At 36.5% G+C, this 23494-nt stretch overlaps 1 protein-coding gene across 2 annotated transcripts; it reads left to right on the top strand.

Annotated features, from left to right (window-relative positions):
* Positions 1–1432: 1432 nt before the first annotated feature.
* On the top strand, positions 1433–22300 carry LOC127636115 (proline-serine-threonine phosphatase-interacting protein 2-like). 2 transcript variants are annotated; one of them, XM_052116513.1, is made up of 15 exons: positions 1433–1563; positions 2268–2368; positions 10977–11051; positions 11735–11769; positions 12825–12931; positions 13328–13390; positions 14543–14641; positions 16933–16978; positions 17544–17623; positions 19760–19858; positions 19946–20042; positions 21043–21115; positions 21564–21598; positions 21726–21796; positions 21951–22300. In XM_052116513.1, the coding sequence occupies exons 1-14, from the start codon at positions 1531–1533 to the stop codon at positions 21779–21781; spliced, it is 999 nt and encodes a 332-aa protein (XP_051972473.1). In that variant the 5' UTR covers positions 1433–1530; the 3' UTR covers positions 21782–21796; positions 21951–22300. The 2 variants fall into 2 exon arrangements, with proteins under 2 accessions (XP_051972473.1, XP_051972472.1); XM_052116512.1 differs by having other exon boundaries at positions 21726–22300.
* The last annotated feature ends 1194 nt before the right edge of the window (positions 22301–23494 follow it).

Here is a 23494-nt window from a genome sequence, read left to right as displayed (position 1 = left end):
TATATATATATATGTATATATATAGTTTTAGTGGTTGCCTTGTTTGGTGCTTTAAAGTGTTGGACCCCATTGATTTGTATTGTATGGTAAAAAACACCTCACATCTCCATCAAAATATATTTTGTGTTCGGCAGAAGAAAGGAAGTTGAGATGATGACATAAGTGTGAACTGATGAGAGAATTATAATTTTTGGTGAACTATCCCTTTAAGTGTTTAGTATTTAGGCGTGTATTCTCTCACTAACATGTATTCATTTGTGGTATAATATGTGTAATTTTAGCACCGATTGTGTTTTTGTATGTCTGGGTGTGTCCCTTGGTTTATTGTCCGCCCTGTTATTTCATCATGATGAGACCTAATTGAAGGTCTCACGATTCAGTAGAATAACGTTATTTGAAGCGTATAGCTCGCCTGTTTATTTGTATTTTCCTTAATGTGATTTTAGTCATATGTGGTCAAGCATAACATGTCCTCTCTGATATGGAAAGTTATAGGCTTAGGGGAAATTAATAGCATTTTTATAATATACTTGTATAAAAAGTGCTGTAAGCTTTTTATAAATTTTTTATTAATTGACATGCACAAAACATCCTTATTTACTCTCAGCTATCATTGACAGTGGCAGAAAAAGATGTCGGCGGCCCGCGGTCATATTGTATGTTTGGCCATTCAGAAGACATTCTGCCTGGTCATTGTGCGTGTTCGCAGGGTGCTGGTACACTAGAAGTTACAGAACTTATTCTAAATATTAGCTATATTTACGCGGATAAATAAGGCGGAAACGCGTCATCACAGTCTGTGAAAAAGGTATATGGAGGGTAAATTGAGACACAATGGAAGTGAATGTGTCCAATTTTTGCAGGGTTTAAAGGCAGAAATGTGCAGCTAAAAATGTCATAAAAGCACTTACATTAATTCTTCTCTTAAAACTCATGTTTTATCTGAGCTGTGAAATTGTTTAAATTGACTTTTTTACAGTCATTTTAGGGTTTGTTGATGGGTACGTCGTCATGGCAACGAAGTTGTAAAATTGGCTATAACTTTACACAAAAAGGGTTGGTAAGTGATTTTTATCACACTAAAATCATGTTTACATGTATATAGTTTATGTCTTGTGGCTATATTGGCCCCATTCACAACCACTGTACCTCACTGAGACCCAGATGTTTACTTTGTTAAAAGAAAAAGAGTAAGTCTAAATACATTTTTTGTGATAATCAACATTATGCCACAAATGCTGTCGATTGAGCTTAATTTGTATTCAACCCGGAATATTTCTCTAACGGAAATAAATGCTCAAGGCCTGCAGTTACAAGATTCAACCACTAAGTGGTGTAAAAGTCCACCGAAGTCGTTGGTCATTTACAGCAGCTCGTCAGATATGAAAGCCGAGAAAGACGCGCATTTAGGACCCAGGGGTGTGTTGTTTCTCACGATGTTCAGCGGACTTCGATGACAATGTGATGATATCTATCAGTCACTGCGTTATTGCTGTCTGATGCGGAACGCACAAACACCCAGCCGTCGCAATGAGAGAGCTGCATTTCAAAGATTATTTTTGGGTAAGATTTTCCTGTTCATATGAAATGCTATCAATGCTTAATGAAAATATAGAGCTCGTCGCTCTATGCACATGCGTAATAGGGGTTATTTTACTAAATTATAAAAAGGTAAACCGAGTTAAACCAACTTTAAAATCCTCAACCTTTTATTGTGAGGCCGTCACATTTTGAACAGCGTGGATTTCCTTCAAATTCATACTGAAACACATTTTATAAGTTTGTGTAACAACCAGTGGCACTTCTTTTAAGTAACTATACCTAATCAAACAAACCAAATTATGCTTTTTAATAAACAAAGTATTACAAATGTTTCAATTGCCAAAATCGCCCCCGCCCCCCATGTTCTTTGACTATTGTCAATTGTAGGTCTGCCTGAGACCTTTTTTGGAAAAGCAGGCAATAAGGTGTTATCTAGTTTTGTTTTCTTAACTTTTATTTGATATTTCTTGTTTACTGTGACTTTGGGAATGATGCTATGTCTGTCTAATGATGGGCTCCCACAGGTAATGATAGTCAACAGTGCAAACCACCATATTTTACAAGACTACACTGATTGGTGATAAATGTGGTACCACGTGGATCCCTGGGTTGCATAATAAGTTTATGACAAACTTTAGTGAAGTTACTCTTAATGTGACAATTGCAGCCAAGTCATGTATTAAGTATGGGTCTTTTCTGTATTATCTCCTCAATTATGGGTGCAGAACATTGATATCACCAGCACGGTGGGATATGACAGCATCATCCAGCACTTGAACGATGGCAAGAGGACATGCAAAGAGATTGAGGATTTCTTGAAAGCTAGGTGAGCTATTCTAGTAACATTGATGTCAGTTACTGCAGTTTTATACGACAATGCAAGTCACCGTAAATTAAGTAATCTAATAAAAAGGAATAAAGTTTACGATATGAAAAGCATTGCTGTAAAATTTCTCGGATGTGACGTGCAATTACAATTTTTTTTTTTTCCATGCTTCAATTTTTTATGAAGGGTGTTGACTCTTCCTGGTCTTATCGTGCATGATTCATTGATGCACTTTATAAGTAATGCTAATGCATGTCAACAAAAATGCATCACATCTTATACACAGTGAGACTATTAGTAGTCAGAATGAACAGTGGAATTTGTGAAATATTATTGGAAAGAAAACGATTAAAAAATAAAAAATGTTTACTGAAAAAATAATGACGGGAAAATGCGAGTGTGGGGACTGTCTAAGATTTGTTGTGGATTATTAAGAGACGTGTGTCAAGAAAAAAGGCTGAAGTTTTCCTTTCACACATGGAGATAATCAGTGGCGTAGTCTCAGGGCCAGCAAAGCCTTCTCTGCTGGCCTAACATGCCAAATAAATATTTTTCTTCCTTTCATTCTCAATCACCTTTTTGCATATGTATTTTTAATCGGTTTCCACTTTTAATTCATATACAAATGAATAGAGAAAAATGTCAAGTTTATCTAGTCAGACTTTATTTCTTCCAAGCAAAGTATGACATCTGTTTGACAAATCGCAGTGCGTGAGTTTGAGCTCCACCCCCTCAGGCCTTCAGAATTTCCACAGACTCCCTCAACAGTGCAAATGAATGGGCATCTAATGTCAGATTGTCAGATTCATCAGCCAATCAGATTGATTTATTTGTTATTGGTGGGTGTGATCTTTAGGATTTGTCCCGGTTGAGACCTTCTAGCTGACCTTGAGTGACGCAATCATGCTTTAAATGATTTATGTAATTTGAAAGCGAAGAGCATGAGATCTTGCTGATGAGTTGGCATCAGGAGTTTTCTAAGTGTAAATTAGGCTGCTTGAGCATTCAGTGTCAGTTTTGAAAAGTAGTGCTGCGTTCCACTCAACTCGGAAAGTCAGATTTTACAACTACTAGGAAAAGTGCAATGGAATGCATCTTGAAGTCAGAATTACAACTTGTAGGCTCGTGCGGATATTCTCAACTCAACTGAGATGCAGGGGCATGATGTCGCACAAACATGTCGACACTCAGGGAGATATACAAAGTGATAAACATTCACTTTATTAAGTAACATCGATAAATGAGTTTGTATCCACATTACATGATATTAAAGCTCGTTTAACAAACGCCTGCAGAAACAGGTGTATAAAACTTTATAATCTCTTTTGATAATCGTACACCTGTAGCACAAATGTTAGCGCTGCAGCGTTGTTTATCAGTTGGGTTGCTAGGAGACATCTCTAATGAGAGTCAAACACCTGCTAAACTAACGGGAGAGTTGCAGTTCAGAATATCGGAGATATCAAGTAGGAATATCCCACACCCAACTTGAATGAAACGCAGCATAACCGTGTACCCTGACGAAACGAAAATTATTGCAAGCAACGTTTAAATTGCAAATATTATTAGATACATTTTTCCAGGTATTATAGACGTGCTTGGTAGATTCATATGAAAAATTATGATTTTTGAATGTCTATTCAGGAGATGTTCATTTCACAAAACAGTCATGCTGCAGTTAAAATTAGGCTTCCTTGAGCATTAAGTGTCGTTTCTAGTTCTAGCTTTCGTGCGTGGACGTGCTTTTATAATGTCAATTGGTATTACTAGTTAGCTGCGACCAATGTATGATGGCCAAAGACATGGGGTGTCTTATTCATTGTGAAACTGTGTTTTCCTAATGGCATGAATCACACTGAAGGCCTAGACTTTTAATGTACTGCCCGCCACTGAATCTAAAGGTATCACGCTCTCCTTTCAGATGAGTAATGTATTAAAATTTTCCAACAATCACATCATCATAGTAATGCACCTTATGGAAACTGCACAAACATGATTTCAGACATTTAAATATATATACAGTACTGTGCAAAATCTTAGGCACTTGTGGAACATGTTGCATAGTGAGGATGTCTTCAAAAATAATGTAATAAATATTTTTCATTTATCACTTAATGTCATACAAAGTCCAGTAAACAAAGTTAAATCAATATTTGATGTGACCTTTTTTCTTTAAAACGGCACTAATTCTTCTAGGTACACCTGGACACCGTTTTTATTGCTTGTGGGCAGATAGGATGTTCCAAGCTTCTTTGAGAATTCACCACAGTTATTCTATCCATCTATTCACAATTGTTTCTGTCTCTAAATGTCATCTCAGACAGACATGATGTTCAATGGGGGGCTATGACATCTGTTGCAGGGCTCCCTGTTCTTCTTTTCTATCTGCAAAAGTAATGTTTGGGAGTCTGACATTTATATTCCCTACTATCACACTAAATTTGAAAATATAAATCACCATATTTCACGCTTTTTTGAAACATCTTAAGTGCTTTTGCACAGTAATGTGTGTGTGTGTGTATATATATTATATATATATATATATATATATATATATATATATATATATATATATATACCAAATACCTTAGAAGAGTGCTTATGGTGCAAGTTTTGCTTTGGAGCAAACTCAAGAGCGTGTAAAACCTGAAGTGGAGTGATTATAGAATACGATGAGTAGGGATGGGGGATAGCTGCTGCTCTACTCACTTTGGATCCAGTTATGGTTTCTCAACTATGGAAACATTTCTTGAAATTATGTCTCCTTTTCTCAAAATACACATCCATAACTTCTCACCCAATTCCCCAAACTTCCCATTTTCCTGGTCAAAATTAAGCTGTCCAATCAAAACCATTAAATCTTGCTGAAATACCAAACTTTGCCCTCAAACATGACACACAAGCCCTCAGCTAGATTAGAACTTATTTTAGGTCATTCATTTAAAAAAATAATTTCCCTCCAGAAATGCATAGACACCAGTACTTCATTTGCAGATGCACAAGGAGAATTAGTGTTAACAGGGTCCAATATGACCAAAGGGGACATAGATCTCCCTAATGATGATATCACATGCAGCAACTACTTGGAACAAAACAACAAATAATACTACAAGAGAGCTAAAACTTCTATGAATTCATAATAAATTTAAATGCTGCCATCTTTTTGCTTTGACAAAGGAAATATAATTCATTTAAGTGCAAGGCATTGTGGGTATTTCCCATAGCCTCAATTTGTACTCATTAGTCTGAATTATTATGTGTATCAAAACATAATGTTAAAAAAAAATGTTAATCAAAATCCCCAAATCAAGACCCGAACTTGTAACGTAAACTCCTTGCGCTTTAAAGGCACAGACCTTCAGACTGTTCTGGAATAGTGTGCTAAGTCTTTTCTAATTGATCATACTTGTGTTTTTTACACAGCAGATGTTAAAAAAATAAACAAAATCCCATTTACACTGATGGAATGTTCAAATGGGACAGTGGAATGCTCATTTATTCAAACTCCAAATGTCAAAAATGTAATGTAAAGAGAGCCACTAAAGGCCTCTAATCTGATTTAAGTTTCTCTCACACTCTTTTTCTGATGGGTTATCTGGTTATCTATGTGACACTCTTTCTAACTATATTTCTGCAGTATCTAGCTAGATAGATGTCTGTTTGTCTTCCTGTAATATCTAGTTGCTGCATTCTGAGGCAGATGTTTTGAAGCAGCCTAAATATTTTAAAGGTGAAGACTGACTAGAGTCACTCGGCACGCCCTGGATTCAAACTTGTGACTGTGGCAGTCCACGTTCGGACTAAATGAATGCCAAAGGTTCTCATCATCATCGCATTGGATGTTTTCCCTTGCAATGCACTGAGTGAAATACCTCCTTGCATAGCATATCCATCCCTGGCAGTCCTCTGCACCTATTGCCAGGCAACAAGCATTCATTGCCTCCAGGAGGGACATCTTCTCATATGGCCGGTGATCATACACCTTCCATCTCCAAGCAGAGAAGAACTCTTTAATTGGGTTTAGAAAAGGAGTGCAAGTAAATAATAGCAGAATATTTATTGCTAGGTGAGCTATTCCTTAAAAGTTTTAAAATGTGTTGTTACTTACGTAATTTGAAAACATCAAGTGAACGTTTCAGGGTGCTAAATACAGACAAAACTTTGGTCCGTCCATCCATCCATCTTCAACCGCTTATCCGAAGTCGGGTCGCGGGGGCAGCTGCTCCAGCAGGGGGCCCCAAACTTCCCTATCCCGAGCCACATTAACCAACTCTGACTGGGGGACCCCGAGGCGTTCCCAGGCCAGTGTGGAGATGTAATCTCTCCACCTAGTCCTGGGTCTTCCCCGAGGCCTCCTCCCAGCTGGACGTGCCTGAAACACCTCCCTAGGGAGGCTGGCCAGGGGCATCCTTACCAGATGCCCAAACCACCTCAACTGACTCCTTTCAACGCAAAGGAGCAGCGGCTCTACTCCGAGCTCCTCACGGATGACTGAGCTCCTCACCCTATCTCTAAGGGAGAAGCCCACCACCCTTCTGAGGAAGCCCATTTCGGCCGCTTGTACTCGCGACCTAGTTCTTCTCGGTCATGACCCAACCTTCATGACCATAGGTGAGGGTAGGAACAAAAATTGACCGGTAGATCGAGAGCTTTGCCTTCGGCTCAGCTCTCTTTTCGTGATAACGGTGCGATAGAGCGAGTGCAATACCGCCCCCGCTGCCCCGATTCTCCGGCCAACCTCCCGCTCCATTGTCCCCTCACTCGTGAACAAGACCCCGAGGTACTTGAACTCCTTCACTTGGGGCAAAACCTCATTCCCTACCTGGAGTACGCACTTCATCGGTTTCCTGCTGAGAACCATGGCCTCAGATTTAGAGGTGCTAATCCTTATCCCAGCTGCTTCACACTCGACTGCCAAAACTTTGGTGAGTAACCAATTTTTATTTACGTTGCGATAAAATCATTCTAAAATTGCTGACTTCAGTCACTTGTACAGGACATGTTTAAACTGTTTGTAACATTAAGAGGAAAGGCACCAACCACAAACCAACTTTCAAACATGTGATCAGCACAATACTGTACTTAATAGCACAGTACTTGGGAGGAGTTGTATTTTCATACGGGGCTGTGCTGCAAACCATTCATTCACAAGGCGAGAGTGGTTTGAGGCAACATTGTCCCAAAGGATGACATACAGAGTCATGCCAGGCCTCAACAGCTCTCTCTTTTTGGGCGTAACCAGTCTTTCATTCAGTGCATCAAGAAATGTGATGAGGCATTCTGTTTTGAATGGGCTGATAGTTGGTATGTGGCAAAGGACACCTTCATTGGAGATGGCAGCACACATGGTGATATTGGCGCCCCTCTGACCTGGCACTGTAACAGTGGCCCTCTGCCCAATGAGATTCCTCCCGCATCTCCTCGCTTTGCAGAAGTTGAAGCCGGGTTCATCCACATAAATTAATTTATGATGTGCCCCATCAGCTTCAAGCTCCATTATTCTCAAAGAAGAAAAAAAAAGCAAATTCATAAAGCAAATTATTCCTGTTGCATGTAACTGTATGGTATAACAAGGCATTACAATAACAAATCCGTACCTGCACATGCTGGAATCTGGCCTCCTTCACGGTGTCAGAGTTTCTTTGGAATGAAACTCTGTACAGCTGCTTCATTCTGACCTGGTTTTGTTTAAGGACTCTATCAATAGTTGCCAAACTAACACTGTTGATATTTGTAAATGCTCCCTGATCTGCAATTACTGCTGCTTGGATTTCATGCGGTCTGATCGCATTGTTTGCCACAACCATATCTACAATGGCAGCCTCCTGTTCAACACTAAAGATCTTTCCTCTGCCAACAGTGTATGGTAGTGTGTGGATTCTATAAAGTAAAAGCAAGAAGCATGTCAAAATTGACAATGACAGTCACATAAATGGGATTGATGAAACCTATGCATTACTGTAGACACCGTTCTGCCAACAGAAAAGTTGAAATCCACAGTGGTATACAGTACATTTTTGACTTACCTGTTCTCATTCCAAAAAAGCCTGACAATAGATGCCACAGTGCTCTGACTCAGATTGGGCTGGACACTTTTTCCAGCCTCTCTAAAGGACAAGCCATGATTGATGACATGGCCAATAATTGCTGCCCTAATTTCATTTGAAACTTAAGCTCTATTTTGTCCTCTTGCTGCCGCTCCTCCACCTCTCGGGCATCTCTGCCATGGCCTGTTACTCTCCGTGCCTTTTGGCCTCTTTGATCCATGCTGGAAAATAGCAACACCGAGGTGGCATCTTTTATAGATGGATAAGGACCGATTGCTGATTGAAGAGTTGTGCAAACGAGTTTCACACAGGTGCATTAGAGATTCATAATTATGCAAGTATTCTATCAGCTGTGAATAGATGTTTTCTTTTTGTTCAACACAGTTAATGCAATAGAGTTTGGGGTCTGTGTTAACTGTTTTGACAAAGGGTGGAAAATATATGTGAAGCAAATGAAAATGTGACATCTGCTGTGCTAAGGAGGTGATGAAGATTAAGTGGATCCCAGTTTCATTAAACGTATCTTAGCAAATGAGAAACCGTAAACACAAAACCAAATCTTCAGACTACATTCACAAAACCCCTGACTCTTCTGGCAAAATCAAACAATCACCTCAAAACCATTTGTTTTCATATCTCGTATCACTTCTCGCGTGTATTCTGTTGTGAAATGTAATTTGGAGTCCAGGCAGAGTTGTCGGGGATTCATCAATAGTGAAATGTTTTGTAATGTGTTCACCTCTGTCGCCGATTCGTCTTGTAATTTGAAAACGCTTCGGCTTCCATGACAAGACAGACAGTTGTGTAATATGAACGGTACCACAATCCGACGTCTTTGAAAGTCATGTAGTGTGTAGGAGACATTACAGTAGTACAGTGAATTTATTGTATACTGTAAGTACTGCAAGTAATACAGAATTGAATGTCTGTATATTCAGCACTTGAATACTGTAAAAATACTATAGACCAACTGCAAAACCCCAACGAACACTAAATGAAAAACCCATTACAGTAAACAAAAAGATGTTGTGCAACTGCAACATCAAAGTCAATGAAAGATGAATTCTGCCTCAGCATCACGTGTTCACATCATTAGAAACAAGGGTGAACATTTTCAGTCGTTGTGTGTAAATGATGACAACTGTTTTTCTGCCCATGTTTATCGTTTGCAACACGTGCATCACAGTGCAGAATGTGTTTTAGTGAGTGAGAATCTGTTTAAAGTTTTGCAACACAAGTGCATCACAGTGCAGTGTTTTATTGAGTGAGAATGTGTTTAGAGTTTTGCAAAAAGAATGATTGATTTGACAAATATGTTTAGGCCACTGAGCATTTGGTTCTGAGAATGAAGTTTAGTGTGTTAGCAATTCAGAAAAACTCTAATATACTTACTCATATCCTAAACATTGACTCTGCGATGCTACAAAACTATTGACGCTCTGTTTGTTTGAGCATCCCCAACTAACTGACACAGCAACATGAGCTCAACCAATGGCATATGGGGTGAATTTGGGGTGAAGTTATCTACCAATGGCAGAAATGTTGGAAGAGAGTCCTTATTTTTGCTGTTCTGTTTGTTGACATTAGTAGCATACAAATTACACACTTTGTTACCAGCGCTGTATTTGTATGTCATTTTCAGGTAGCAAGGCTTATAGATTTCAAAGTAAAAATATTTACTCATTATGCCTTTTATACAGTAGTCAAAATTCAATATTCATTATTCCCATTGGGAATATTGGGTTACTAAATGTTCATAGCAGGTTATGCATTATTGTGGCACCCATCCTTTAACATTAAATATTTGTAATTGGTGAATATACATATACATTTTTCTTGATGAAACCGATTGGTTTACAGTCCATTTGTGCAGTTCTCCTTAACAAAGCCAAAGTATTTTCCCAGGCGTATGTAGGTTCCTCAATACAAGTATAAAAAACATAAATAATATCCTTCATAATGGTGAAAAATACTCCACCAATAGGTCCATCATTATTTAATTTTGTATGTACCGATAAGCCATTATTTGCCCGATTAGTTTGTAAAATTTACTTAGAAAATGATCATGGAAATAAATCACATTTAATGAGTCTGTGACAACAAAGAGACTACAAAAGTCTAAAAGGAAAGAAATACTAGATGCAGTTTATTGTGCAAATGTGAGCACTAATTAATCAACAGTAGATCATCAGCGATCGCTTGTTATAAACATCTAGTATTCTGGTAATCTGATGTAATTAAAAAAAAAAAAATCTTTTTCTCTATCGTGATTGATTTGTGACCTATCAGTGTTAAATTCTGAAAATAATCGATAGTTTCAAAAGTAGCTATCAGGACCGATTGATCTGCAAAACTGATGTATCGGTCGGTCTCTAATACTCAATATTCAGGTTTCTGTTGTAAGTAGTTTTAAACAGTATTTTGGAAACTGTTGTCATGCATTTGATTACATTGACAACTACATTCTAGGCACACAAATCGACAGGAAACTCATCGGTAATATTAGCACTTCATCCAACATATAAAATGTTGATCTAACATAAAACCTCATTGATTTTCAGAGCTGCAATAGAAGATAAATATGCAAAGGAGCTCCTTGGTTTGTCCAAGAAAGTGTGTGGACACAGTGAAATGAAGTAAGTAGCAATATCTTTGCTTATATTCTTTTAAATGGATATATATAGGGAATAGAGCTATTATTTAAATGTGTCAGTTAGTGGTGCCTGAGCCAAATCCAGAGCCAAAATATCATAAAGACTTGGTTGTTGACTCTTTTACTTATGCCATGCTGAAACTGACTAAGAACACCTTAGCAAATCACTAACCACCACCTACAAGACCCTACAATTGTGGTGACAAGAAAGGGGAAAGGAAATCCCGTCTTCTCTTCAGATGATGTAAAAGTCTGTATGTATTGTATTTTATTTTGTTGTCTTGTTTTAGCTGTTAATGCTGTTTTTTTTTTTTTTTTTTTTTTGCCAAATAAGTAAGCCTTGTATAATGAGATGAGACTATATTGTTGTGTTGTTCTGGTTTTAGCAGAGGAGGATAAATAGTGAAAGGTGCAGTATTGATATGAGGAACGAGATTTCCTATTAAACTCAGTGCCCAGACAGAGATCTTATTGGCCAGTACTGTTGTAGACAGTATTGTGCTGATCACGTGTTTGAAAGTTGGTTTGTGGTTGGTGCCTTTCCTCTTAATGTAACAAACAGTTTAAACATGTCCTGTACAAGTGACTGAAGTCAGCAGTTTTAGAATGATTTTATCGAAATGTAAATAAAAATTGGTTACTCACCAAAGTTTTGTCTGTATTTAGCACCCTGAAACGTTCACTTGATGTTTTCAAATTACGTAAGTAACAACACATTTTAAAACTTAAGGAATAGCTCACCTAGCAATAAATATTCTGCCATTATTTACTTACTCTCATGTCATTCCAAACCTGTATGCTGTTTTTTCCAAGAGTCTTCAGATAAGTTCATAGTGACCACATTCATAAAGCTCCAGAGAGAACAAAAAAGCACTCAAGTTTCATAGAAGTAGTCTTTACGACTGTGCTATATTCAAAGTCTTTTGAAGCCGTACCATAGCTTTTTGTGAGGAAGGTTAAATCGTTGTTCATTGAAAATCTTGTAGTTTGCTGTAGATCTCTAATCTAATATCCTGCCACATCCATTTAAATATGGATTAAAAAATAATATATATATATATATATATATATATATATATATATATATATATATATATATATATATATATATATATATATATAATTGGGGCCTGGGTAGCTCAGCAAGTGTAGACGCTGACTACCACACCTGGAGTCGCAAGTTCGAATCCAAGGCATGCTGAGTGCCTCCAGTCAGGCTTCCTAAGCAACCAATTGGACAGTTGCTAGGGTGGGTAGAATCATGTTGGTTTAACCTCCTCGTGGTCGCTATAATGTGGTTCTGGCTCTCAGTGGGTGCGTGGTGAGTTGTGCATGGATGCCGTGGAGAATAGCGTGAAGCCTCCACATGCGCCAAGTCTCCACGGTAATGCACAGATGCGGAGGCAATTGGGATTTGTCCTCCGCCACCCAGATTGAGGCGAGTCACTACACTACCACAAGGACCTAGAGTGCATTGGGATTTGGGTATTCCAAATTGGGGAGAAAATGGGAGAAATGTTTTTTATGCCAATGCGGCATGTCCAAACATCACTGAGTGTCTGAAGGTGCCATGTTTGAATGGAAATGAGCTTCATAAAGATTCTTCCATGAAAAGAAATACAGTGGGCAGGTTTAGAATGACTTGTGGGTGAGTAAATAATGACAGAATTTTCTTTTTTGGGTGAACTATTGTCTCTTTAATTTGCCGTTTATTGTTCGGTCACCTGCTTTATGTTGAAAATGTGTATTTTTGCAGAAACTGAACAAGTGAGCTTGTCTCATCTACATTTGGCCCAAACTATGAGAGAGGAAGCAAAAAAATTAGAGGAATTTAGAGAGAAACAGAAAGAAGCTCGAAAGAGGGTAAGACATACAATCAGCAGTTCATGCTTTTTTCCTGATTATAGTTGAAGTGTGTCATTTCTATAAGACCAGCCTCAGAAAACAGAATTGAATAAGTAATGGTTTTCAAACAGGTTTCCAAACACTACCCCGCATCTTCCATTGGTTGTACAAACACATAGTCCCACCCCAAACCCCCACCATTGGTTGAGCCATTGTTGATTTTTTTTGGGCTATTCGCAGTGCTCTTTTTGAAAGCACCATAGTATTTAAAATGTTCAGAGATGTCGACTTACGAATGGCATACTTACAGGTGTTTCTGCATATTAAACTGGAAAAATATCATCAAATTTACACACATCACCTTTAATGTTGTTTCTGCTAAATTGAAATGAAAGAAAAGCTGTATTTTCTCAGGTAGAACAACAGATGGATTCTTTTTACAAGCAGAAGGTCGCCCAATACAAGAAAACAACAGAAGTAAGCAAAGCATGCTCAGTGACCGTTTGCATACTGCAGTCAATTTGTGCTATTGCTATGATAAGTGGTTTCGCTGCCCATTTTGCATGGAGCATTATTTCCTAAGTGGGAAGTAATGCTCAAGCAGTGCTTATGAGGGAAGTGAATAAGTGCACCTGATTTTAGCTTTACAAAATGGGAAGTGATTTGTGTTAAATGGCTTTGATAATTTAAATGGTATCAGGTTGATACGCAAACATTGTCCGTCATTTATGAACATTAGCTGAAGTATCAAGGTGTCGAGACTAAACTCTGTTAGACATTTTGTAGTGCTACAATGTATTTTTATGTATGGCAAGCGATATTGCCTTTTGTTAGAGACAAACAAGTCCTGTTTATCTGATTTATGATACAAGATAAATGCACTCATTTATAAAAGCAAGGACAGACTATGTTATAATTCTGAAAACAGATAACAGTGGGGACCAAAATTCTGAATTTTATTTTTATATGGAAAGTAACTGCAAGTTTTATGATTTTGAATAATTTTAAACAAATAATTGTTATGACATAAAATGAAAAAGAAATATTTAAGATTCTTCACTATTTCCTGTGGTATTTCATTTTTCATGCTTGAAATGTGTCCTGAAAGGCACCTCTAAATTAAAATGCATTATAATAATTGTTATTATTATGGAAGCACATTTGTGGCACTGACCATGTTATATCCTTTGTACAAAATGTCAGATTTCCTTGCTTTTGAAGCACACAAAATATTAACATATTTTATTTTTATAAAACACATTTGCATATTTTATTAACATACACACACTCTGTGGAATGTTGTCAAATCATGCTGGATAACATTGTTCAAGTTTTGCACAAACTTATGGAGTCCATACCAACTCAAGTGCATATGTACATTAAAGCAAAAGGGAGAAATTCTGAAATGTTTGTTTTTTACAAAAAATGTTTAGCTGATTTGATAAAATTGAAAAAATATATTTATATATTAAATGCAAAATATAAGCATTGTCTCAGACTTGTGTACTTCACTACACAATTCTGTTTGATTCTAGTAACATGTGCAGTGATGGTAGAGAATATTATGGCTTTGAGTCTCAAGATGATGCATTGGCTACCCTATTTTCAAATGTTAACTGATGTTTTAAGGCAAAGAAGAGCTATGAGCAAAAGTGTCGCGATAAAGAGGAAGCCGAGCAGAACATGAACAGAAATGCCACCACCAGCAGTTCCAAGCAGCAAGAAAAGGTACATAAAATAAATATTTTCTGTGTATCTCACTTTTTTTGGTCTTATATGATCTTTCGAACAATCTTGCTTAATTTGCATTTTCTCTGATATATATTAGATTTAGAAGCTCTTTTTCTATCCTAGCTTCATGCATCCTCTTTACAGTATTTGCAAGGCAGCACTTATTCGGAGTAGGGTTGCCAAATATTCTGCAATTAATATAGCTCAAACTGCTTACTGTACAGACTTAATATTTGATTTGTAGATAATTTCAGCCTTGGGTGTGCTGATTGTTTTTTTTTTATTTACTTTTTATAAAGTTCATATTTTAAGGAATATTCCAAGTTGACAAAGCAACCGCTTTTGTGGCATGAAGTTGATTTACCTCTAAAAACAAAATTCAACTTGTCCCTTGTTTACCTAGGCTCTTACATTGACAGTGAATGGCGCCAATGTTTGAAGGGTTTAGAAGCAGAAATGTGAAGAATTTTATAAAAGCACTTGCATTAATTCTTCTGTTAAAACTTGTGTATTATTTGAGCTGTAAAGTTGTTTAAATGGTCATTTTTATAGTCGTTTTAGTGTTTGTTGCATTACTTTGTGGTGGTAATGAATTTGTAAAATTGGCTATAACTTTACACAGAAAAGGTTAGTTGTGATTTTAAACACCTATTGTTTGTCTTGTGGCAGTACTTTTGAAACGGTGAGTATTTTAATGTTAAACAATTGGGCCCATTGACTTCCATTGTAAGTGCCTCACTGTAACCCAGATTTGTGCTTTTTTTTTTTTTTTTTTTTAAAGAAAAGGAGGGACAAAATTTTGTGGTAATCAGTATTATGCCACAAATGCTATCAGTTGAGCTGAACTTGTATCGAACCTGGAATATTCCTTTTAAATGTTTAAAATGGGATGATTCCAAAAGTAAGGCCACATTATGTAAACATTATTTGTGTTAACATGATTTTAGTGTGATCAAGTCAGCGATTTACCAATGTTATGGTGTTTACCAGATTACAGAGTTAACCAGCATTATAATATAACTTTACACAGAGAAGATTTGTAAGTGATTTTATCACACTAAAATCATGTTAACCCATACAATGTTTGTCTTGTGTCTATATTTTTTGTTTGTTTTGCTTCTTTTCTTTACATAAATGTCTAAATAATATTTGTGGTAATAATCAACAGCCACAAATGCTGTCGATTGAGCTTAACTTGTATTGAACCCTGAACATTCCTTTTAATTAGAAATTTCAGATTGACTTACATTGACAGGTATTTTGAATGCTAAATTGAACATTCTATCAATGATGGCATCATTGTAATATCTATATGAATTCTGATTGGCCTTCTCTCTTACATCTGTTTGCATACTTAATTGTGATTTTGTCTTCCTAAAGGTTTATTTCACCCAAAAATGAAAATTCTCTCATCATTTACTCACCCTCATGCCATTCCAGATGTGTATGACTTTCTTTCTGCAGCAGAACACAAATGAAGATTTTTAGAAGAATATTTCAGCTCTGTGGGTCCATACAATGCAAGTGAATAGTGACAAAAAATTTGAAGCTACAAAAATCACATAAAGGCAGCAGTAATCCATAAGACTCCAGAGGATAAATCCATGTCTTCAGAAGTGATCCAGTCGGTTTTGGGTGAAAACCAAAATGTCATATCTTTTTAACTATAATATTGTCATCAGCAGTCTCCTTGGTAATCATGATTTCAAACTCGATTACACATCCTATAGCACCATGTAGCACTCTGCGCAGGCATCAAGCATTAGGAAGTAATCCCGCTTGAAATCACGATTTTGCCTAGTGACTGCAATTGCAAGATGTGACATGGAAAAGACATTTTGGTCTGTTCTCACCCATAACTGATTTGATCGCTTCTGAAGTCATGGATTTAACCTCTGGAATCTTGTGGATTACTTTTATGCTGCCTTTATGTGATTTTTGGAGCTTCTGAGTCCTAGCCACCATTCACTTGCATTATGAGGACCAACAGAAACAAATATTTTTAGAAGAATATTTTAGCTGTGTTCTGCAGAAGAAAGTCACGCACATCTGGGATGGCATGAGGGTGAGTAAATGATGAGAGAATTTTAATTGTTGGATGAAATTTCATATAACCTTTTATAGCCACCTTTCCTCTTCGAAGGTGTTATGTTTTCGGTTCATTCTTGTGCAAGTGCTAGGAAACACTACTGTTTTTAGAACACAGCTAACAGTTAAGATGGTATATTATGTGAATGACCGTACAACGATATCCTGCAGTATAAATTGTCTCTGTCTCATACTTCCAGCTGTATGCCAAAACACAGCAAGCCAAGCAGTGTGCAGATGAAGCTGGTAAGAACATAAACAAACAGCCTAATAATATTCACTCACTAGGGCTGGCCGATATATTGATATATTCGCAAAGATTTTGCTAGCCAAATAATAAAATTAAAAAACATTGTGTATATTGCAATGATTTAATGCACTTGCTATCACATCTCCTAAAGACGTGTCACTAGACTATTTCTCTGATCCCTGCTTTTTTCTGTAATGGCATACTAACATACTTTTAGTAGTTCTGCAGTATATATAGTATGTGTACTGTGTGCAGTATGCAAATGTTGCATTCCTTAGAGTATAAAGGTCAAAATGCTGCTTCATCTAATACATATATATATATATATATATATATATATATATATATACACGTATACATATGCATATGCACACATACATAAATATCAAGCTATATTTAGAACAGGGGTCTTCAGTCTGTTTTAGATCAAGGAGCCCTTGGTGAATAGAGACATATATTATTAAGTAAGTGTTGCATTTTAAATTGGCCCTCCCTACACACAACACATGTTATTTTTCATTTCATGTCACAATCAAAATTATTTGTTTGATTCAACAACAGACAGAATATACAGTCAGAATGTTTCCATACTGGGGAAGATCAGAGAGGAGTGGCTGAACGAGCATGTTAAAGCATGTGAGGTGAGCGCTACATAAGCCCCAGCCTGCATCACACCCACACCAATAAGCACATTTAAAAACTGATGACAATAAAACACGATCATGTCAGATCATGTAAAGCCATCACTTCCTCTGAGCTATTTTGATACCGCTAAGCCCATTCAAGGTCAAACCATTTCAAAACTATTGAAGCATTCAGTACATTAAATGCCTGACTTCAAAACTGTGGTCAAGTTGTGAAAATCCTGTTTTAACAAATGTATTTATTTTTATTTTGGTGAGTATCAGACCCAGACAGAATTTGCCCTGATTTTAGGTGAAAACCTGTGGAATTCTTTAAATGTGGAAATGTATGTTAAGGGAACTGAGACCACATCCACACTAAGGCATTGTCCACACAAATATGTTTTCGTATTGGCCTTCCGTCCACACTGAGACGGTGTTTTTCTCTGCGAAAACTGAGCTTTTTGAAAACGCACTCCAAAGTGCGACCAACTTGATCAAGATGGTGGCCCGTGTTATAGCGGCGCTGTTGTACTTGATACTCACTTTGATAGCGTTTAAAAAAAATAAATGTTACTTTGTACAACCATCACATTGCGTTCCTGCGAAGGCGATGGGAAGTTTACTCAGAATTGGTGTCCGGTGACGGAACACGAGGACAATTGCTTTTCAGACATGCAACAGGGATTTCCCGCATGCACGGTAACATCATGATTTAAGCGTTTTCAGACTTTTCAGTGTGGACGAGCAACTTTTGGAAAACGACGGACGGAGAGCGTTTTGAAATGAAAACGCAGTTTTCAAATGTATCTGGATTAATGTAGACTTAGCCTTAAGCCGTTTTTGTTTGAAAACTCAATTTTCTAACATAATTGTTTTATAAAGTATGCAGTAATGGAGAGCATTTTCGAAATACTCATTATAGGAAGAACACTATACTCCTACTTGCTGGTAATTACTAATGAATTATTTAGTAAATGTGTGTCCATCATATAGTTTATGTGCATTTCTTATTACTGAAAATGTATATATACATATATAATTTCAAAATAGCATTTTGGAAAATTAGCTGGGAGTCATTCCATCTTCCATTTTTTTGTGATATGCCAAAATAAAATAAAAACACTAGATAGATAGAAACCCTGCTAATGTTGAAAACCACATGCCACTGTATCTACCTCTGTAATGTTTTGACCCTCAGATGCTTTTTCAATAACCAGACTTATTATTTAAGGAATATTCCGGGTTCAATACAAGTTTAGCTCTGTCAACAGCATTTTTGGCATAATGTTGATTACCATAAAAATATATTTAGACTTGTCTCTCCTTTTTCTTTTCAAATAAAAACAAAGAAAGTAAAAATCGAGGTTACAGTGAGGCACTTATGATGGAAGTGAATTGGGGCCAATTTAAGCGTTTAGAAGCAGAAATGTGAAGCTTATAATTTTATAAAAGCACTTATGAATTAATTCTTCTCTTAAAACTTGTGTATTATTTGAGCTGTAAAATTATTTAAATGATAATTTTTACATTTTAAAAAAATGTTATTGACTAACTTTACACAGAAAACTGGTTAGTGATTTTATCACACTAAAATCCATGTTTACATGTATATTGTTTACATCTTGTGTTTGAAACAGTGAGTATTTTAACATTTAAAAATTGGCCCCCATTCACTACTATTGTAAGTGCCTCAATGTAACCCAGATTTTTGCTTCTTTATTTTTAAGAAAAGGAGGGACGAATCTAAATATTTTTTGTGGTAATCAACATTATGCCACAAATGCTGTCGATTGAGCTTGTATTGAACCCGGAATATTCCTTTTAATTAATTTAGATTCCTAATATGAAATGTTGTGGATCAACCTAGAATAATCTGAGAATGAAGCAGTGAATAGATTTTCCACCAACCTGATTTATTGTTAGCTGGAGGCATAATCAATTAGCCAAAGAAATAAAAAATAGGAACATGTAAGGAATGTAAAGAACATTATGAATAATGTTCATTCGAATTCTTCTGATGTGCACAGAGTCCATGTTGGCCTTTTAAGTGCTGCTTCTCAGTGCCTGGTGTATTAACAAGAATAGGGAGATTTTTTTTTTAGCTTTATGAAATGGCATCTAGTGTGAGTACATGTTGTGCTGTTGCCCCAGTTTTTTGAGAAACAGGAAGTGGAGAGGATCAACACCCTAAGGAACATGGTGTGGACCCATCTCAACCAACTCTCCCAGCAGTGTGTCACCAGCGACGAGGTAACATGGGTTTTAAAGCAAATATCAGGAACCACATAGCAAACTCTAGAATGCTCTGTTTTACAGTGTGTGTATTTGTTAATGCAGCTTTATGAGGAAGTGAGGAAGTCTTTGGAGCAATGTAACATTCAAGAAGACCTTGAGCATTTTATCAACCTCAGACGTACTGGCGATAAACCACCAGGTACTATTAGCAACAACTAACACAATGACTCATTACAATATATATGCTTTGCTATTATATCTTTTATCTCAAATTTGAAAGAAAAAGTTGACAATTCTGTCATTTTCTCACCATTAAGAAGCTGTAAGTATTTTCTCTTTTCTCACAGGAAGACAAAGGGATACATTTTGAAACATTTTCACATTGCTCTTTTCACAAGTGGCAACTAGTCCAAACACATTTTGAAGCCATACATTAGCTTTGTGTGAGTACCAGATCAAAATCGAAAGAAGTATTTACTGATAATTGTCCCCTCCACAACTTTCAAATATTCACAATTCTGAATATTTAAACTTCACACGTCATATGCGTTTATGAATACGTTCATGACCAATGGCATTTGATGTATTGGGCCGCTGTGGTTCCGTTGGTAGAGCGGGTTGTCCACTAATCGCAGGGTTGGTGGTTCGATTCCTGGCCCACATGACTCCACAAGCCGAAGTGTCCTTGGGCAAGACACTGAACCCCAAGTTGCTCCCAGTGGCAGGCTAGAGCCTTGCATGGCAGCTCTGCCGTCATTGGTGTGTGTGTGAATGGGTGAATGAGATGCAGTGTAAAGCGCTTTGAATAACACTTATGTTAAAAAGGCGCTATATAAGTGCAGACCATTTGATGCCAGTGACATCAAATCTTGTGCTGTTTGAATATGTAAACGGCATTTGAAAGCTATTTTTGAGTATATAGTGACTTAACATTCAGTCTATTTCTAACACAAAGCTATTGTACAGCTTTAGAAGACCTAGAACATAGTGTTTAAGTCATATGGACTACATCTCTTCATGATATATCTGCAGTGAATCTGTCCCTGGTCACTAAATGATTTAGTTGTGTAAGAAAGAGCAGCATGAACATCCTTTAAAATATCTTCTTTTGTGTTTCATGGAAGAAAGTCAACATGAGAGTGAATAAATTATGTGTTTTTGTTCAGTCCTGTAATGTTTATTACTCTGATTTTCATCAGCACCTGTTCCATACGAGAACTTCTACAACAATCAGAGATCGGCCCCTGCTTGCCCACCTGCAACAGCTGTCAGGTGACCACTCAGTCCTTAAACTCAAATGAAGCTTACAAATCTGCTTTGAGTATTGTGGTGTGAATGATATGTTCACTATATCTTACTTAGACTTTTATTTAAACATCAGCATATATCCTCAATTTTGGCTAAAGCAAGCCTCGCCAAAAATCCCATATACTTTAATTGAAGGAAGAACCCAAACTAAATTTAGGTTCCAGACTTTCACTTGCCTGTAAGGACCCACCCAGAACACCCTTGCAACCACATAGCAACACTCTGTAAACACTCCGAACACCTTAGCAAGCACATAGTGACACACTCGCAACTGCCCACATTACCCTTAAATAGTAGCAGTGAGTTTTGCACAAGCAAGCACCACTCAAATTGTCTTCAGAAAATGTACATATATAGTTGACCTTATGACCTTATCCTATATGACCTCATCTCATGCTTTGTTTTATTTCAGGAGAGCGGCAGGACCTCCACCATCAATTGCAGAAAGTATGAAATTTTATTTAGCATCTCTCTTTTTCCATGCTGTGCATATTGTAATGGATTTAATTATACATTCTCTTCAATATTCAGTAAATTCTCACACTGGCTAACTGTCATATCTTTCGTTCTCTAGATGATCCTTTATATTCAACTGTAGCAGAGCCGGGATACAGCCTTATACGATATTAATAAGAATGTGAACTGGTAAGAATGCTTGCAAGAATGTAACTTTGACAGATAATTTACAAATAGTAGTATTAATGTTGGACCAAGGACTAGTGTTGTTTATGAATACTTTACAAATGTTTCCTTTAGGAAATATTCTTATCCTGTGTTTTAAGTTATTTGTATTTTACAGTTTCATGGGTCCTTCTTCAGCTCAATATGGATACAGTTAAGGCAACTGGCATCTCTCTTTTGTTTATATACTGTATATTAAGAACCGAGAGAGCTGATTTCTTAAAGGGAAAGATGACCCAAAAATAAAAATTCTGTCATAATTTATTCACCCTTAGATTGTTCCAAACCTGTATGACTTTTTTATATGACGTTTTTACAGAAGAAATTAAGTCAAATCAGAATCCGCTTTATTGCCAAGTATTCTTACACATACAAGGAATTTATCTTGGTGACAGAAGCTCCCATTGTACAACATATACAGCAACAAGACAGAGATAATAATAAAAAAAAATAGAATAAAAATAAAAAGTGAATAGAATATATAAGTGTATATATAGAAATACACAATAGGACAATATATATATATATATTACATGCTGTAAAATGTAATTGTAAAGTATTCTGTTAGATTACTCAAGGTCAGTAACGTATTCTAAATACTTTGGATTACTTCTTCAGCACTGGTAGATTTTTTTCACTTGTTTTGACTATAAAAACTCTGCCAGTACACTAAGACAAAATACACATGTTAAAAATACATTCTCTGAAAAACCTAAATATATTATGCAGTGTTATTTCTAGAGCAAGATAAATCTAATTGATTTTGTTTTAAGGATGTTTAGATATTTTTACAGGAAAACAATAAAAAAAATTATTATCAAGAATATAATTTTTGCCCTTATATCAAATGTCTTACTAGAAAAAAAGAAATTGATGAATTTTCTTTTTAAAAAAATATGATCAAGTCTGTTACATGTGCATGTAAAATGGCTAGAAATAGCATTTTAGCATAGCGTAAAGCTGACAATTTTTGACAGTTTATTTCTATTTCTTCTGCTCCAAACTTCAAACTTACTTCTCTGTCTGCTCGTATGAATGTAACACATCGTAAGAAAGTGTTTCACTGTGAAATACAGTTACTTATATTTTAAATATGTAATCCCATTACATGTATTCCGTTACTCCCCAATCCTGTGTGTGTGTGTGTGTATATGTGTGTAAATATATATATATATATATATATATATATATATATATATATATATATATATATATATATATATATATATATATATATATATATACACACACACACTCACCTAAAGGATTATTAGGAACACCTGTTCAATTTCTCATTAATGCAATTATCTAATCAACCAATCACATGGCAGTTGCTTCAATGCATTTAGGGGTGTGGTCCTGGTCAAGACAATCTCCTGAACTCCAAACTGAATGTCAGAATGGGAAAGAAAGGTGATTTAAGCAATTTTGAGCGTGGCATAGTTGTTGGTGCCAGACGGGCCAGTCTGAGTATTTCACAATCTGCTCAGTTACTGGGATTTTCACGCACAACCATTTCTAGGGTTTACAAAGAATGGTGTGAAAAGGGAAAAACATTCAATATGCGGCAGTCCTGTGGGCAAAAATGCCTTGTTGATGCTAGAGGTCAGAGGAGAATGGGCCGACTGATTCAAGCTGATAGAAGAGCAGCTTTGCCTGAAA

This window comes from Xyrauchen texanus, chromosome 43, assembly GCF_025860055.1.
Source record: "Xyrauchen texanus isolate HMW12.3.18 chromosome 43, RBS_HiC_50CHRs, whole genome shotgun sequence".
In the NCBI taxonomy this organism is placed as follows: Eukaryota; Metazoa; Chordata; class Actinopteri; order Cypriniformes; family Catostomidae; genus Xyrauchen; species Xyrauchen texanus.
Note: the sequence above shows the minus strand (reverse complement) of the source record. Positions and strands in the feature narration are given on the sequence as shown.

Coding starts and splice junctions, on each gene's coding strand:
- LOC127636115 (XM_052116513.1), top strand. CDS start 1,531: ATGAGAGAGCTGCATTTCAAAGATTATTTTTGG. Junction 2,369..10,976: donor GAGGATTTCTTGAAAGCTAG/GTGAGCTATTCT, acceptor ATTGATTTTCAG/AGCTGCAATAGAAGATAAAT. Junction 14,642..16,932: donor GTTCCAAGCAGCAAGAAAAG/GTACATAAAATA, acceptor TCATACTTCCAG/CTGTATGCCAAAACACAGCA.